Source organism: Salvia hispanica, chromosome 2 (genome assembly GCF_023119035.1).
Source record: "Salvia hispanica cultivar TCC Black 2014 chromosome 2, UniMelb_Shisp_WGS_1.0, whole genome shotgun sequence".
NCBI lineage: Eukaryota > Viridiplantae > Streptophyta > Magnoliopsida > Lamiales > Lamiaceae > Salvia > Salvia hispanica.
The window spans coordinates 1,709,352-1,724,460 of record NC_062966.1 but is presented as its reverse complement, the minus strand read 5'-3'; the positions used below and the strand labels follow the sequence as shown (position 1 = coordinate 1,724,460).

The following is a 15,109-nucleotide window of genomic DNA, read 5'->3' as shown; positions in this document are numbered from 1 at the left end:
ATCAAAACAACCCAGGAAACTCCTATGTGCCACCCCACCAAAGGAATAACCAAGGCAATTTTCAGAATTCCCAACAGAACCATCAAGGGAATCAAGGGTCGAGTAACCAATACAACAATCATCAAGGAAATTTTCAACAGAACCAAGGTCAAGGACAAAATTTTGGTCAACCCAACTTCAGACCACAACGGAGTTTGGATGACCTGGTCCATGATTTGGTAAATTCACAGCAGTTCATGCAAGGTAACCTACATTCCAACAATGACATGGTGCACAAGTTACAAGATGCTCAGTCAGAGCAAAAAGCCGCCATGGACATGATGGCAAAACAACTTTCCCAGATCGCAGTATCTTTGAACGAGATGCGAGGGAATGAAGGTAAACTTCCTGCTACCGTCAAACCGCCAGATCGGGCAAATATTAGTCAAATTACTTTGAGATCTGGGCGAGGTCATAGTACTTTATACACTTTATTACTTCATTCATTTTTCATGTTACTTCATTTTTCAGATTGGTCATAGTACTTCATTCGTATACTTTATTACTTCATTCATATTGGTTGTTACTTCATTCAATAGGTCTACTTCCCCATATGTGCAAATCAGCATTATTATGTTGTTTGTTTTTGCTTCAAGAGAAATGCTATTGCTATAATAGACAATTCTTCAAACGGGGATGACAACGACCTCACAATAAATTATGGTCACATTCCAGAAACATTGGTTCGTATTCTTCTCTTATGATTGAATTTTATAGCACATACATATGAATACACACAACTACAAATGACATGTATTTGTTTTGTACATGCAAAGATCATATTTTTGTCACTTCCTCACCAAGAATGGTCTCCACGCATATTGCAAGATCGTTTCCAACGCCAAAATGGAGAGATTGAAAATGCCATGGAGAAAAGTTGATAACGTTGAAGACTGTGGAGTATTTCTGATGCGGCATATGGAAACGTACAAGGGTGAGCGTGAAGGTTGCTGGAATTGCGGCTTGAAGAAATCAAGTTCAGGTGTGCTTCAGAGCTTGAGGGCCAAATATTGTTCGGCACTGCTGTTAGCCGAAAACAACCACGAAAGCTTCAACAACAAAATTGTTACATCAGCGTATTACGAAGAGGAAAGCAAACACATTGAAATTGATGTTGAGAAAATGATTGCAACATATTTAAAGAAGAAATAATGAATCAAATTTTGTATTTGACATACATCTGTTATGAGCAATTTTGAATAAAATACCACACTTTGTAATGTTGTTCATTATTAGCCTATAATACTGCATTGGGTAACAGATTTAGTTCATTTTAGAAATCTTAGTTCATTTCAAAGATCTATTGACAAATGGAAAATATAAAGTAAGATTAATAATCTACTCCTACTATATATTTTGTCTATTCTCTTTAAGATTAATAAGACATTATAAAAACACTTCAGTCTATTCTCTTTAAGCTTGCAAAAAGTCTAAACAAGTTCAAATTCAAAAATGTAAATGAAGTAAGGAACTACATGATTGAAGTACAGAAGTAAGGGAATGAAGAACAGAAATATCCAAATAAAGTAACATTTGGAAGAGAGCTACTGGAACAAATAGAACAACCAGCCTCAACATTGGTTTTTCCTCTTTAAATGTTGTTCAGTGTTAGCCTGAAATACTACATTGGGTACCATATTTAGTTCATTTCTGAGATCTATTGATTATTGATAAGTGATTGAAAAATGAAAAATATATCAAAGTAAGATTAAGAAAAACGTCATAATAAAGAATAAATAAGCCATTATAAAAACACTTCAGTCCATTCTCTTTTAGCTTGCAAAAAGTTTAAACAAATTCAAATTCAATATGTAAATGAAGAAACTACAAGACTGAAGTACAGAACTAAAGGAATGAAGAACAGAAATATCCGAATGAAGTAATAAATTTTGGAACAGAACTATTGGAACAGAACAAAACAACCAACTTCAACATTGGTTTCTTCTCTTTTTCTTGATTTTCTCCTCCTAAAACCAAAGTGAACTATTTCTTTTTAAATCCTCACTGCCTCTGTTTTGTCTTCTCATTCACCTTTTTGCAGTTCCTCGAATCATGGTGTCCAATCACATGACAATTTCCACACTTTCGGCCTGGTTTCATTGATAACTTGATTGCTGCCTCCTTCTTTGATTTCCTCCTACTTCCACTTCCCTTTGTACTGAAAACATTAGGAGGATGAACTTCAATAAAGTTTAAAACTTATGAGCCATAGAAGTTTTCAATCAATGCTCTCTTCTCTGTTGAAGACAGAACAACACCTTCTCAAGAAGTTGCTTCTTACCATCTTCAATAATTACAGTAAATGCATTGATTTGGTCAATGGTCCCTTCAATACTTTGTGCTATTTCAAAGAATAATGCATACATGTTTTTAAATGCAATCTTCTTCTCGTCTACAACAGAGAATATTTCATGATCATCACAAAAACCTCCATGTATTGGCTTCACAAACTGTGACTTCAACCATCTCCATCCATGCAACTTCTCGGGTATCAACTTAACAAACTTATATTTCAACACACAAAATATATGGCTGCACAATAGACCAAGTCTCTCAAACTTTTTACATCCACACAAATAGGTGTCATCGCCAATGGAATAAGTCAATGTCCATGAGTTTGAATCCTTGTCATTTATGTTATATACTTCATTCTCTCTATTGGTAGACACTCCTAGAGTTGCACAAGACAAAGAGAAACATGCATAAACTATCTCCTCTTGAATTGCATTAAAAGCACTACCACTATATATCATTGATGCATGTTTCTCGATTTCCAATTCTGTTCGCAAAATAGACACTTTTGTTGAATCATAGTATTCAAGCTTTGCGCTATTACTTCTTTGAGCCTCCAAAGCATGGTTATAGTTCATATAAAATAGCATAAGGTTAGCCCGACACTTTGAGTACCTTTTAAAGAAGCTATTTGTGATTCGGACAAAGATGTTGTCTTTATCAACGAGCTCATCGGAAAATCACGGAAAAAGGCTGGAACCCAAAACTTTCTAGATGCAAACATTGATGAAAACCAGTCATTATTGGCCAGCCCATATCTTTCCATTATAGCATGCCAAGATTCTTCATATGCATCGGGCTCTATCAACTCTGACCAAACACATACATTCAATTCCTTCTTTAGTTCTTCACTACCAAGCATGTTCTTTGGAAATTTGTCAGCAACTTTATTCATTATATGCCACATGCACCACCTGTGTCTTGTATTAAGAAGAACCTCTGCAATAGCAACTTTCATTCCTAAGTCTTGCTCGGTTACGATTAGCTTGGGAGCCACACCCATACATTTCACAAATTGTTTAAATGACCATGAAAAGGAGTCGGCATTTTCCTTGGACAAAGGGTCAGCAGCAAATGTCACAGGGCGACCATGATTATCCTTGCCCGTAAAAGGAGCAAATATCATGCAGTACCTACATGTTAAAATCACTATAAGACATGCAGAACACTTCACTTTAAGAACGAAATACTTCATTCTAAGCATGTTTTACTTCACTGAAATGGAAAAACTAAGCACTTTAAGCATGGATCACAAACACTTCACTCTAACACTATAATACTTTAGTCTAAGCATATTTTACTTCACTGAAATGATAAATTAGTGCACATAAGCATGGATCACAAGCACTTCGCTCTAACCAAGGAATACTTCACTATAAGCACATTTTAGTTCACTAAAACGAAAAAATAGAGCAATATAAGCATGCTCAATACACTTCACTGTAAGCATATTGTAGTTCACTAGATGCTCAATATACTTCACTAAAATGAATAAAAACAGTACAATATAAGCCATGCTCAATATACTTCATTGTAAGCTTATTAGAGTTCACTAAATGCTCAATATACTTCACTGGATTGAAAAACAATACACTATAAGCATGCAGAAATAAACAATACACTATAATCATATTCTAGGTCACTATATGAACAATATATATCATTATACGCTCAATATACTTCACTGAAGTGAAAGACAGTAAACTATAAGGCATATGAATGGAATTAGTGTGCATGTACCTATTTGTTGAGTATGTCGTATCAAAGAAACAATATCACCATACAAATGATAATTTCTCTTGGCAGTTGGATCATACCAAAACAAACGTGTCAGTCTATCCTTTGAGTTGACCTCAAATTCATAGGTAAATGCTGCACAAAGTTCCTTCTTCCTGCGCATCTCATTTAATAGCATTTGTGCATCAGCTCCTTCCACGTATGCTCTAAGGTCGCGTCTGTAGTTTCGCACTTCTAAAACAGTACACCCTACATAATCTAATCCACCAAGAACTTCCTTGAGTAAAATTTTTGAGATGTGAAAATTTTGCATTTAATGCTATGAAATATGTGGATGAAATTATGAGTAATTTATTGCATGATTCCTTGTGACCTAATTGCGATTTGGAGTTGAGATGGAGTTGAATAGTCAAACTTGTTGAATATATGACGTGGCTATCGAATAGTCAAGATTGTGGAAATATGACGTGGCCGTGGAATGGTCAAAGTCGTTAAAAATGTGACGTGGCGGTGAAATTTGAATGGTGGATTTGTGATGTGAATATGTGAATATTTTGATGCGGGGTGAAATAATATTGTGGTGAATTATTTCCCTAAGGGATGAGTGAGAATTTAATAGGAGCATTATTTATTTAATTGGAATTTTCGACCCTCCTATTTATTGGAAAGAAATCCTATTTTTCTTGGATTTAATTATTGCTTGGGTTAATTATTTAAATTAAATCCAAAGTCCGATCATTCCTTATTTTCTCCATGAAAATTTCGATCCCTATGTTTATCTAAGGAGATTTTCGAAAATCTCTTATTATGGGAGAAGGGATTATTTTATTATATTATTTGATCCCTTATTTATTCTCTTTCATAAATAAATTCAAATATCCTAGCATATCTTGCCATATCTAAGGAGATTTTGCCATATCTTATTTTAAATAATATTTGAAATTGATTCCTTGTAGAGAATCAATATTAACGCCTATTCCTAATTATTTGGGGAGGTTTATTATTTTATTCTGCTCCGTGATATTTTATCCTACTCCGTGAAATATTCAAATTAAACCATAGGCTAAATAAATAGCCTAAAAATTCGAATTCCCTATTTTCCTCTTCAAATTTTCGCCAACTATAACCACCATATCTATTCCAAATCTTCTATTTATTTAATTATGGGATTATATCTTGCACTCTATAAATAAGAGTGAAAACCTAAACCCTAGATCAAAGAAAACCGCCCTCCCCCCTCTCACTCACGTCGATCTCTCTCTCTCCCACTCTCTCAAAACTTTCTTCTACTTTTCTCCATTATTTCTTCATCTTTTGGAGAAGATTTGAAGTTGAAATTCAAGAATCTTTGAAGAATCAAGGCTATTACTTTGTTTTTACCATTCATTCTATCGGAAAAGGTATTTTCTATATTAATCTTTCTTCATCTACCGATTAATCGGTTTTCTTGAGTTCACATGCATTTAGATTGAGTGAAAGGGGAAAACAATTGATGAATTTGGGATGCATAGGTGTGTGTGTGTGAAACCGTGTGTGTGTGTGTGACCGTGTGTGTGTGTGTGTGCATGCCTCGGTATGTGTGTTGTGTGTGTGTGTGTTTTGTGTGAAAAACACTCATGCGTGACACGATTTGATAATAAATCTGGAGTTGTTGTGCGAATAAAAGCGATATGATAATCGTACTGTGATTTTGAATGGTGATATTAAAACTAATCGATGGGAAAAAGGGAAAACGTGGGAACATGCATGATTTTGATCAATGATTGAGACTTACTTGTAATACATAAATTAAAGGTGATAACTCGCGCTCACGGAGTGATAGCAAGAAGAAGAACATACTCGTGATCTAGGAATCGAGGTGGACTTTATTCTTAAACTCATTTATGTTGCTCAAAAGATGAATAGATATCATAACTATGCTCAAAGGTCAAGGGTTTAATGTAAATCCAACAAAAACGCATTATGTCACGATATTCTAAGCAATAATGAAATAGTTCAAAAACGATGATACTAAGTTTCATGTTTAGCGGAAGCAACCAAGAGAAAAGTGAAGAACATGTATGAAGACACAACTCCACTTGATGTTTCAAACGATCATATCATTATTCAATTTATTAGCTCAACACCGCCACCCGCTCGTCATTGCTCAACCTGCACATAGGGAAAACACATGCATGGCTGAGTATTTTAAACATACTCAGTGGACTCATGCCAAAACGTTTTAATAGTTATGCCACCCTTACCATAGTGAACTCGAGTTTTTGCATTTATTTAAATAATATCATCGAGTATCACCAAATAATTTCATGGACTGGCCAGTCAAACAATACCTCCCATTTTCTCATTAATCAACAATTTCATGGTGCGACGAAACTGTGGCCACACTTCGCCCACGAGACCGGCCGACTAGCAAGGACGACTCCCAATCTCCCGTGTACACTAGCCTGATAGGGTTTGCGGCCCTACTCAGACCCGAATTCGTTTATATAGCCCTATAGCCTAATGGAGCGCACTGGCAAACTAGGCATCAGACGCACACAATATCCAAAACAATCACAGGCATGGCATAACAGTTTAATCCACCCTTAGTTCTCCACTTTCATAAATTTGCAACATAAAAGAGTTTAAGAATAAAGCCCACCTCGATTCCTTAGATCACAAGTATGTTCTTCTTCTTGCTATGACTCCGTGAGCGTGAGTTAACACCTTTAATTTATGTGTATCATAAGTAAGTCTCAATCATTGATCAAAACCATGCATGTTCCCAACGTTTCCCTTTTCCCATTAATTCATTTTAATATCACCATTCAAAATCAAAGTATGATTATCATGTCACTTTTATTCGCACCACAACTCCCGATCTATCATCAAAATATGTCACGCATGAGTGTTCTAAAACACACCCACACGCACACACACAAACACACACGCACCAACACACACACACACGGTTTCACACACACACACACATGTGCATCCCATTCATCAATTAATTTCCCCTTCACTCAATCTAAATGCATGTGGACTCAAGAACACCGATTAATCAGTAGATGAAGAAAATATCAAAATAGAAATACCTTTTGTCGATAGAATGAACGGTAGAAACAAAGTAGTAGCCTTGATTCTTCAAAGATTCTTGAATTTCAACTTCAATTCTTCTCCAAAAGATGAAGAAATATTGGAGAAAGTAGAAGAAAATTTTGAGAGAGTGGGGAGAGAGAGTGAACGACGTGAGGGAGAGGGGGGGCGGTTTTCTTTGATCTAGGGTTTAGGTTTTAACTCTTATTTATAGAGTGCAAGATATAATCCCATAATTAAATAAATAAAAGATTTGGAAGAGATTTGAGAGAGGAATGGCGTTAATATTGGTGAGAAATATGGAGATTTCGAATTCCTATGCTGTTTATTAGCATATGATTTAATTTGGATATTTCACGGAGTAGAATAAAATATCACGGAGCAGAATAAAAATAATAAACCTCCCCAAATAATTAGGAATAGGCGTTAATATTGATTCTCTACAAGTAATCAATTTCAAATATTATTTAAAATAAGATATGGCAAGATCTCCTTAGATATGGCAAGATATGCTAGGATATTTGAATTTATTTATGGAAGAGAATAAACAAGGGATCAAATAATATAATAAAATAATCCCTTCTCCCATAAATAGGAGATTTTCGAAAATCTCCTTGAAATATTCATAGGGGCCGAAAATTTCATGAAATAAATAAGGAATAATCGGACTTTGGATTTAATTTAAATAATTATCCCAAGCAATAATTAAATCCAAGAAAAATAGGATTTCTTTCCAATAAATAGGAGGGTCGAAAATTCCAATTAAATAAATAATGCTCCTATTAAATTCTCACTCATCCCTTAGGGAAATAATTCGCCACAATATTATTTCACCCCGCATCAAAATATTCACATCACAAAATCCACCATTCAAATTTCCCCGCCACGTCACATTTTCAACGACTTTGACCATTCCACGGCCACGTCATATTTTCCACAATATTGACTATTCGATAGCCACGTCATATATTCAACAAGTTTGACTATTCAAATCCATCTCAACTCCAAATCGCAATTAGGTCACAAGAAATCACGCAATAAATTACTCATAATTTCATCCACATATTTCATAGCATTAAAAGCATTTAATACGGAAATTTTCATGTCTCAAAAATTAGAGTTCGAAAAAGTGGGATGTTACATACATAGCCCTAAGTTATATTCAATAGCTCATATATATGAAATAAAAAGGTCAGTAGTTGATGATATCACAAAAAATTAATTTATCTATTCTTAGAGCTTTCAAAACTCAGTCTATAAAAGGGGAATTAAAAATCAAAGCTGATCAGTAAAAAAAAATGAAACAGAAAAAAGAAATCTTAATGGAAATTAGCAATATTATTTCAATAGAGAAAATAAAACCCTCTTCACCAACACCTCTTCACCTTAGAGTTTACAACATTTCTTTGCTTGATCGAATTATGGATGCTATATACATCCCCGTAGTTTTATACTACTTGGGCAACGACTGCAGTGACAAAATACAACATCTAAAGGAGTCACTTTCTCGAACTCTGATCACCTTCTATCCCTTTGCCGGAATTATCAGAGATGCTCTCTCGAACTCTAGTATCAATTTGGTAAATTTGAGTACATATCTATAGCCTCTTCTACCGTCTTTGCTATACTAACAATCCGAGTCATGCCCTCTATCGGGCTAATCCTCTCTCCCTTAAATCATAAGCGCGTAACAACAATTCAATTATGGAAGAAAATTATAGGAGTAGTATCAATTTGGTAAATTTGAGTATATATCTATAGCCTCTTCTACCGTCTTTGCTATACTAACAATCCGAGTCATGCTCTCTATCGGGCTAATCCTCTCTCCCTTAAATCATAAGCGCGTAACAACAATTCAATTATGGAAGAAAATAATAGCATCAATTTGGTAAATTTGAGTATAAATCTAATTACACACTCTATATTGATCATTGAGAGCTAATAATATCATGTATATGCCTAATTTTATTATATAGATGATAACAATCATATATGTACATGAAAACAATGGAATCGAGGCATTTTTTTGGAACGGAGTTTAAGAAAAAAAAAATATATTGTATTAAACTGATGGAGATAAAAGTAAGAAAGAGGAAAAAGTAAAGAGAATTAAATATGAAAGTTGAATAATATAGAAAGAATAAAGAAAGAAAGAATAAAATAGAAAAGAAAAAATGAGTTAAGTATTACTATTATCTAAGGAAATGACACCGCTATAAAGAACTTCCCAAAACGGACAAACGACTAAACTATGATGGAAAGAGGGGAGTATAACTAAAATGGTCCAATAAATCTTCAGTTAGATGCCCTATATTTCCCAATATGAATTGCATTACATTACTGAGAATATTGCATTGCATTGCATTGAATCAGTAAATTTATTTATGAAAACACTTATTTAATAATAAATGAAAATCTTTAAAATTAAGGTGCCATATAAAATTATAATGCAATATATTGATGTATTTAATGCATAATTAGTTTATAAGTAACGTAAAATTATAGATTGTCGTGATATAAATATTATTATGAGTTCATATTCATTTTATTTTCGTTCCAAGTAAATTGATACATTTCCCTTTTTTTTTTTTATCAAAGTCGAACTCTGGTCAAGAAGTTGGAGACCAAGTCGGTAACACACCATGTATTATTCATGAATACATATAGTAAATGATGTGTGGGATATTAATGGATCATATCATATTTAGTTGTGTGGGCTAAATTCTGTCAAGGCCCAATGACAATTAAATTGAACGGCCCATGCCCATCAGCCCGTGTTTGTGTTTGTTGTGTGAGTGACTATCCTCACTCATTTATTCACACTATTCATTCTCTCTCTCGGCGATTTAGGGTTTTCTGAGATTTCTCTCTAATCTTCTTCTTCAATTACTAGCAGAGGCAACCACTTAATTTTGGTTTCCTTGTGAAGTCCGGCGCTAGGTTGGACTGTTCAGATCCGATTTGGTTTACTTAGGACCTTGGCCTCGTTTATAGACTTATTGGACGCATCCAGAATTGCATGACTTTATTGATCTATGTTCAATTCAATCCTTTTGTATTGTGTTTGTTAGAGCCATCTCATAATTAAATGGAGAAAGAAAGAAATCAGAAAAAAGGAAAGGTAAATTACTGGAAACAAAAAATACATCTTCAGGAATTGGAAGTCATTAGAAGTGTTGAAATTTGCATACTATTGAGGCTTCACCCCAAGTACATATCATTGATTGTATAACTAGTCAAACCAAATGAGAATTTCATGCCCTTGGTTAAAATTTAATTCGCCATACATAACATATGTATATTGACCACGATCCACTGCCCATCTATAACTAGTGTTTTTCATTTGTTTCTTCAATGCATCAACCTGACCTAATATAATATCCTCAATAATCTCACTATCGACCCTTCTAACTGCTGCATATTTATATTTAGGTAGTTTCACTTGCTTTATTTCGGATTTCAGAGGTTTAGGAAGACCATCATTTTGACACTTTTCAGGTACGTAATAGAACATTGTGTCAGTCGAATTTAAGACAGTAGAATTTGAAACATCCATCATCAGGAATGGGCGTATATAAGAATTATCAAAGATCAACACTCCTTGGTCATTACCCCAAAGCATAGTAATCCAATAAACTGAAGAAATAACACAATCAATTAGAAAATTTGAGAAAATGGATCAAAACTTAATGCGATTTAAAAATCTACTAGATGAATTGAATTGAACTTGTTGCCACAGAATTTAAATATGAATTACCTACTATTGTAGAAAAACAAAAAATAGTTGCAATTGAGAAAAAACTTACACTTCTCCAGCTTTTGCAAGACCACCCGTGATTGAGTGTTGTATGAGACTCGGAGCTCACCCATAAAGATTAACTATACTTTCTTATTTCAAATTCTTTTTTACTGTGAATAACAGTAAACGTTGGACATTGAACTTTTTTATACGGCAACGAAGGACCATCTCCTCCATATCCTTTTGTTTTAGGACCTTTGCATTCTTGTACAACAATGCATGAAAATATTACCAATAGACAAAATGTCTTTCTTAATGAAGACATTATATTGGAATAACTTGATTTGATAATGTTTTCCTTTGCTCGACTTGAGAGGTGTATATAGTCACACAAAAAATCATAACGTAATTATCATTAATTAGTCATCACTCTTGAATAAAACCTTGTGTTGTGCTTCTAGAATTGGAGTTTAGAAAATCGCTGACTACTATAAAATACAATCGAGATTTTTGTATAGTTTATTATTGATTCTTGAATTTATGTAATGTATATGCATTGATCACTGGCGTTAAATAATTATTAATGGTTTTTATTTTAATTGTTATTCTTTTATTTTCTATTTCTGTTATTCTATCCAATCCAATGCAGTTGCAGATTACTCTGAAGCACATAATATATACTCTTTCTATGTAAATATCTGTTGTATTTTTAAAATTTACATAGTAAAGAAAAAGTAAATTGTAAAAATGAGAGAGGGACAGCTGACTAAAATATGCATACTTGAACTTTTTCTATACTTTTTTTATCTCTCTCCTACTCTGATATGGTGTTCTTGAGAGTTTTCTACGGTGTGAAGGTGAAGGTATGAACGTGTGTTGAGAAGGCTACGTCTGGAAGTAATTGATGAGATCTTAGGTGATCTTTTGTTTTGTCGGTCTCACGGTGCTCCCTTGTATGAATCGTGTGATTGAGGAGGTCATTGGCCCTTGTGTATTCGCGTTGCGACCTTAGACAAACTCTCAATCTTCTGACTTTTCATCCTTGTAGGCTTGTACTACTTGTTTGGATCCGAAAGGATCTTGTTTACTAATCTATGTACTTAGTGTGCAGGTGACAAAAATTGACTAGTTTGAGACCGAATGGGTGACACACCATGCACTCTCTCCGTACTAAAAAAAATAGACTAATTTTACCATTTTAGCGTCCCACAAAATTAGATCAAGTCTAAATATGGAAAGTTATCAAAAACAATAATTCTACGCATAATTTATAATGTGGGCCCCACAATCTACGAACACCCATTCCACTATCTTTTTCCTCTCTCTCTTAATTTACTAATTGTACATTAAAACTCGTGTCATTTTCAATTTTTTCTATTTTAGAATGGAGGGAGTATTATTTAGGGGGTACGAGGAGGGGGAATGGGCCCTTTACGCTCCTATGTAGGTCATCTGCTCCTTTGCATAGTAGGTTCTCAATGGGTGATAGACTAAACATTTTTTTTAAAAGGGTTATTTGCATGTAAATACAAATTTTCAAAAAATTTTATTTTTTTTCTAAACTTTATTTTTAGAATACAAATACATGAACTTTAATCCTTTCTAATTTTTCCCTTAAATTAAAAATCAAAGCTGATGTATAATGGATTAATGGTTAAAAAATCAGTAAATAACACTTAGTAAATCCGGAAAAACTGACTTACAACATACTTCTAAGACCAAAGACCAAAATGGTTAAAAAAAACAATATAATTGTCATTGGATTGAAAGTACTAATATAATTTGTGAGCCTAATCTTGAGATGAAGCATTAGCAAGCGGATCAAGTAGCTGGCCGACGAAGAGCACAACCCCACTTATATCCTCTCTTATAGTAAAGAGAAAAGGATGGTCAGCCACGAACCGCTTCGGCGGCGGCCTATACCTCGAGCACCCCGACACTATATCTGCTTCTGTCACAGCCGCCGCCTCTGTGCCCTCCTCGTTCACCTCCACAAACGCCTTATGCTGTATTTTGTTAACCATCAGAGCCTCTTCATCCTCCACCATCTCAGTCAGACCACCCATCTCGAAAAGATCCACCACTCCCAATTCCTTCATAACGCTTGAAGCCTCAATCTCGAAACCTATCTTAAACTTAGGTATGCGGAATTCATCAAGAGTCTCGGCATAGGAAGGGCGATGGCTTTCTATGAACCCGGGCTCGGAGCAGATTCTCTCGGTCAGAGATGGCAGGCCGTCTTTGGCGTCTGGAAGATAGATGTACATAGAGAATCTGCGCGTGTCGCTACCTTGCTGGTAAGACAGCTTCAAAACTTTGAAGCCATCAAAAGCGCGGAAGAACTGGTTATCCCAGCTGGTCATGAAGGGGGCGCGAACAGAGCTCTCGTTTAACATGTAGAAGACGCCATCTGTTGTTAGACTCGCATCGAATGTGTTGGTCCATTTACCTTTGAAGTAGACTGCGTTTGCCAGGATGAGTCTGCTGTCGGGCTTGACTGAATCTGGTGGGAGTATTTCTTTGATGAGGCCTTTTGTTTCCTTTTCGCACCATGCATTCACTTCTTTTCTAGCCTCTTCCGGCTTCAAAAATATGTAAGATAGCAAAAATTAATTGACAAGCTATATAAAAACAAATATTTTATCAGTTCTTGATGCAACACAACCCATTTTCCCCAAATCTTGACACAATAACAAATTTTTAACCTTTTAGGCCATTAACATTCACTATAAATAATAGCAAAGCTCGGTCAATATTTGTCAAAGTTGATTTAACAATCAGAAACCCTAGACCTCCATGGAAGCAAAAAAAACACTAACAAAACAACCTATGCTCAAATCTAAGTATTGTAACTATCCTACCAAACATGTGGTCCGCATACCATATTTACACTCACAAACAAGCATAATAAGAATTTCATGACTTCCCATCAAAACATATTTCTTAATTTATCAATTATGCATTAAAACTCGTACCGTTTCACAAGTTTCTAATTTTTAAGGACGGAGGTAGTAGTAATCAAGTAATGTTTTCCACAGAATTAAGAAAAAATAGCATAGTACATTGTCACTTAGCTCCAAAATTCTGCTAAGATAACAAACCTAGAAGACATCTATCTAGAAAAATATGTTAGAATTCCCCATACTGCAAACAAATTGGCGTCAAACCCTTATTTCTTTCTTGTGTTATTATAAATTTACATTAAAAGTTAGAGAAAACCTACTTGATTCTGAAAATCAACAAGTTGGGCAACAGCCTTATAAGAATTGTGGACAATATCTTGAAAAGTGGGTTTGAAAGTGAGGCTCTGATCGACCCAGAGGCCGTTATTGGTGGACAAGAGGGGCCCACCGGCGTGGCTGCCGTCAGCGAGAACTGTGGCGGCAATATGCGAGTACATAGAATTGAGGTGTTCGACGCGCTCTGATTTGAGATAAGTGAGAAGCTGGTCGCGTGTAGAGCTGCTTGAGCCTGCGGTAGTCATGGAAAGCACCATATGGATTGAGAGAGGCGAGAGAATGAGGTTTTTGCCTTGGTTGCCGGCGGCGATCACGTGCTTCGCCAGCTGAAGATAACTATCGCTTTCTTTTTTGATGGGATAGTTGTTGAGGGGAGACATTGCCGCAAGAATGATGAGAAATATTCTTGTTGTTTTAACCAACAAAAACATTATTATAAGGCCACTATTTGTAGAGAGTATATACCAAGCTAGGGTTTGTTGTATCATTTCTAATTTTGGGTGAGATGTATTTCAAATAGGAAATAATTTTGTAAACAAATTATGATAACAATTGAAGTATAGGAGAAAATAATACTCAAATTTGATAAATTTGAGAATGAGTCTAACATACTCTATATCGATAGGTGTAAAAATTCCATAGTCTTGACATACCAAGTGGCAATATGATTTGGTATGTCCAACTAATAACATTTTGACAAATGGAATTATGAAAGTATCACGTGGATTATAAACTAATTAGTGTAAATATAAATAGATTCTTTATTTTTAATGAAAACTTCTCCCAAAATCGCCGGGTCTTCCTTATACAATTTTTGTATTGATATGCAATTATACACTCTTAATTTGGGATCTTATGTGTACCTTTATTTTTTTATTGTGTTATATATATATATGAACAAAAAATACATGTGGCCATAACTTGAAATATTATGTACAAGTTTTTTTTTTGGTTTTTTGTTTTTTTTTTAAAATATTACGTACTC

At 34.7% G+C, this 15,109-nt stretch overlaps 2 protein-coding genes across 2 annotated transcripts; both read right to left on the bottom strand.

Moving 5' to 3' along the window:
- Positions 1 to 2,040: 2,040 nt before the first annotated feature.
- On the bottom strand, positions 2,041 to 4,381 carry LOC125205207 (protein FAR1-RELATED SEQUENCE 5-like). Its single transcript, XM_048104030.1, has 4 exons — positions 4,149 to 4,381; positions 2,947 to 3,464; positions 2,321 to 2,710; positions 2,041 to 2,219 (listed from the first exon to the last, which is right to left on the bottom strand). Exons 1-4 carry the CDS (start codon positions 4,379 to 4,381, stop codon positions 2,041 to 2,043), a joined length of 1,320 nt encoding a protein of 439 aa, XP_047959987.1.
- An 8,294-nt stretch (positions 4,382 to 12,675) lies between these two features.
- Positions 12,676 to 14,504, bottom strand: LOC125205206 (serpin-ZX-like). Its single transcript, XM_048104029.1, has 2 exons — positions 14,109 to 14,504; positions 12,676 to 13,467 (listed from the first exon to the last, which is right to left on the bottom strand). The coding sequence occupies exons 1-2, from the start codon at positions 14,502 to 14,504 to the stop codon at positions 12,676 to 12,678; spliced, it is 1,188 nt and encodes a 395-aa protein (XP_047959986.1).
- Between the last annotated feature and the right edge of the window lie 605 nt (positions 14,505 to 15,109).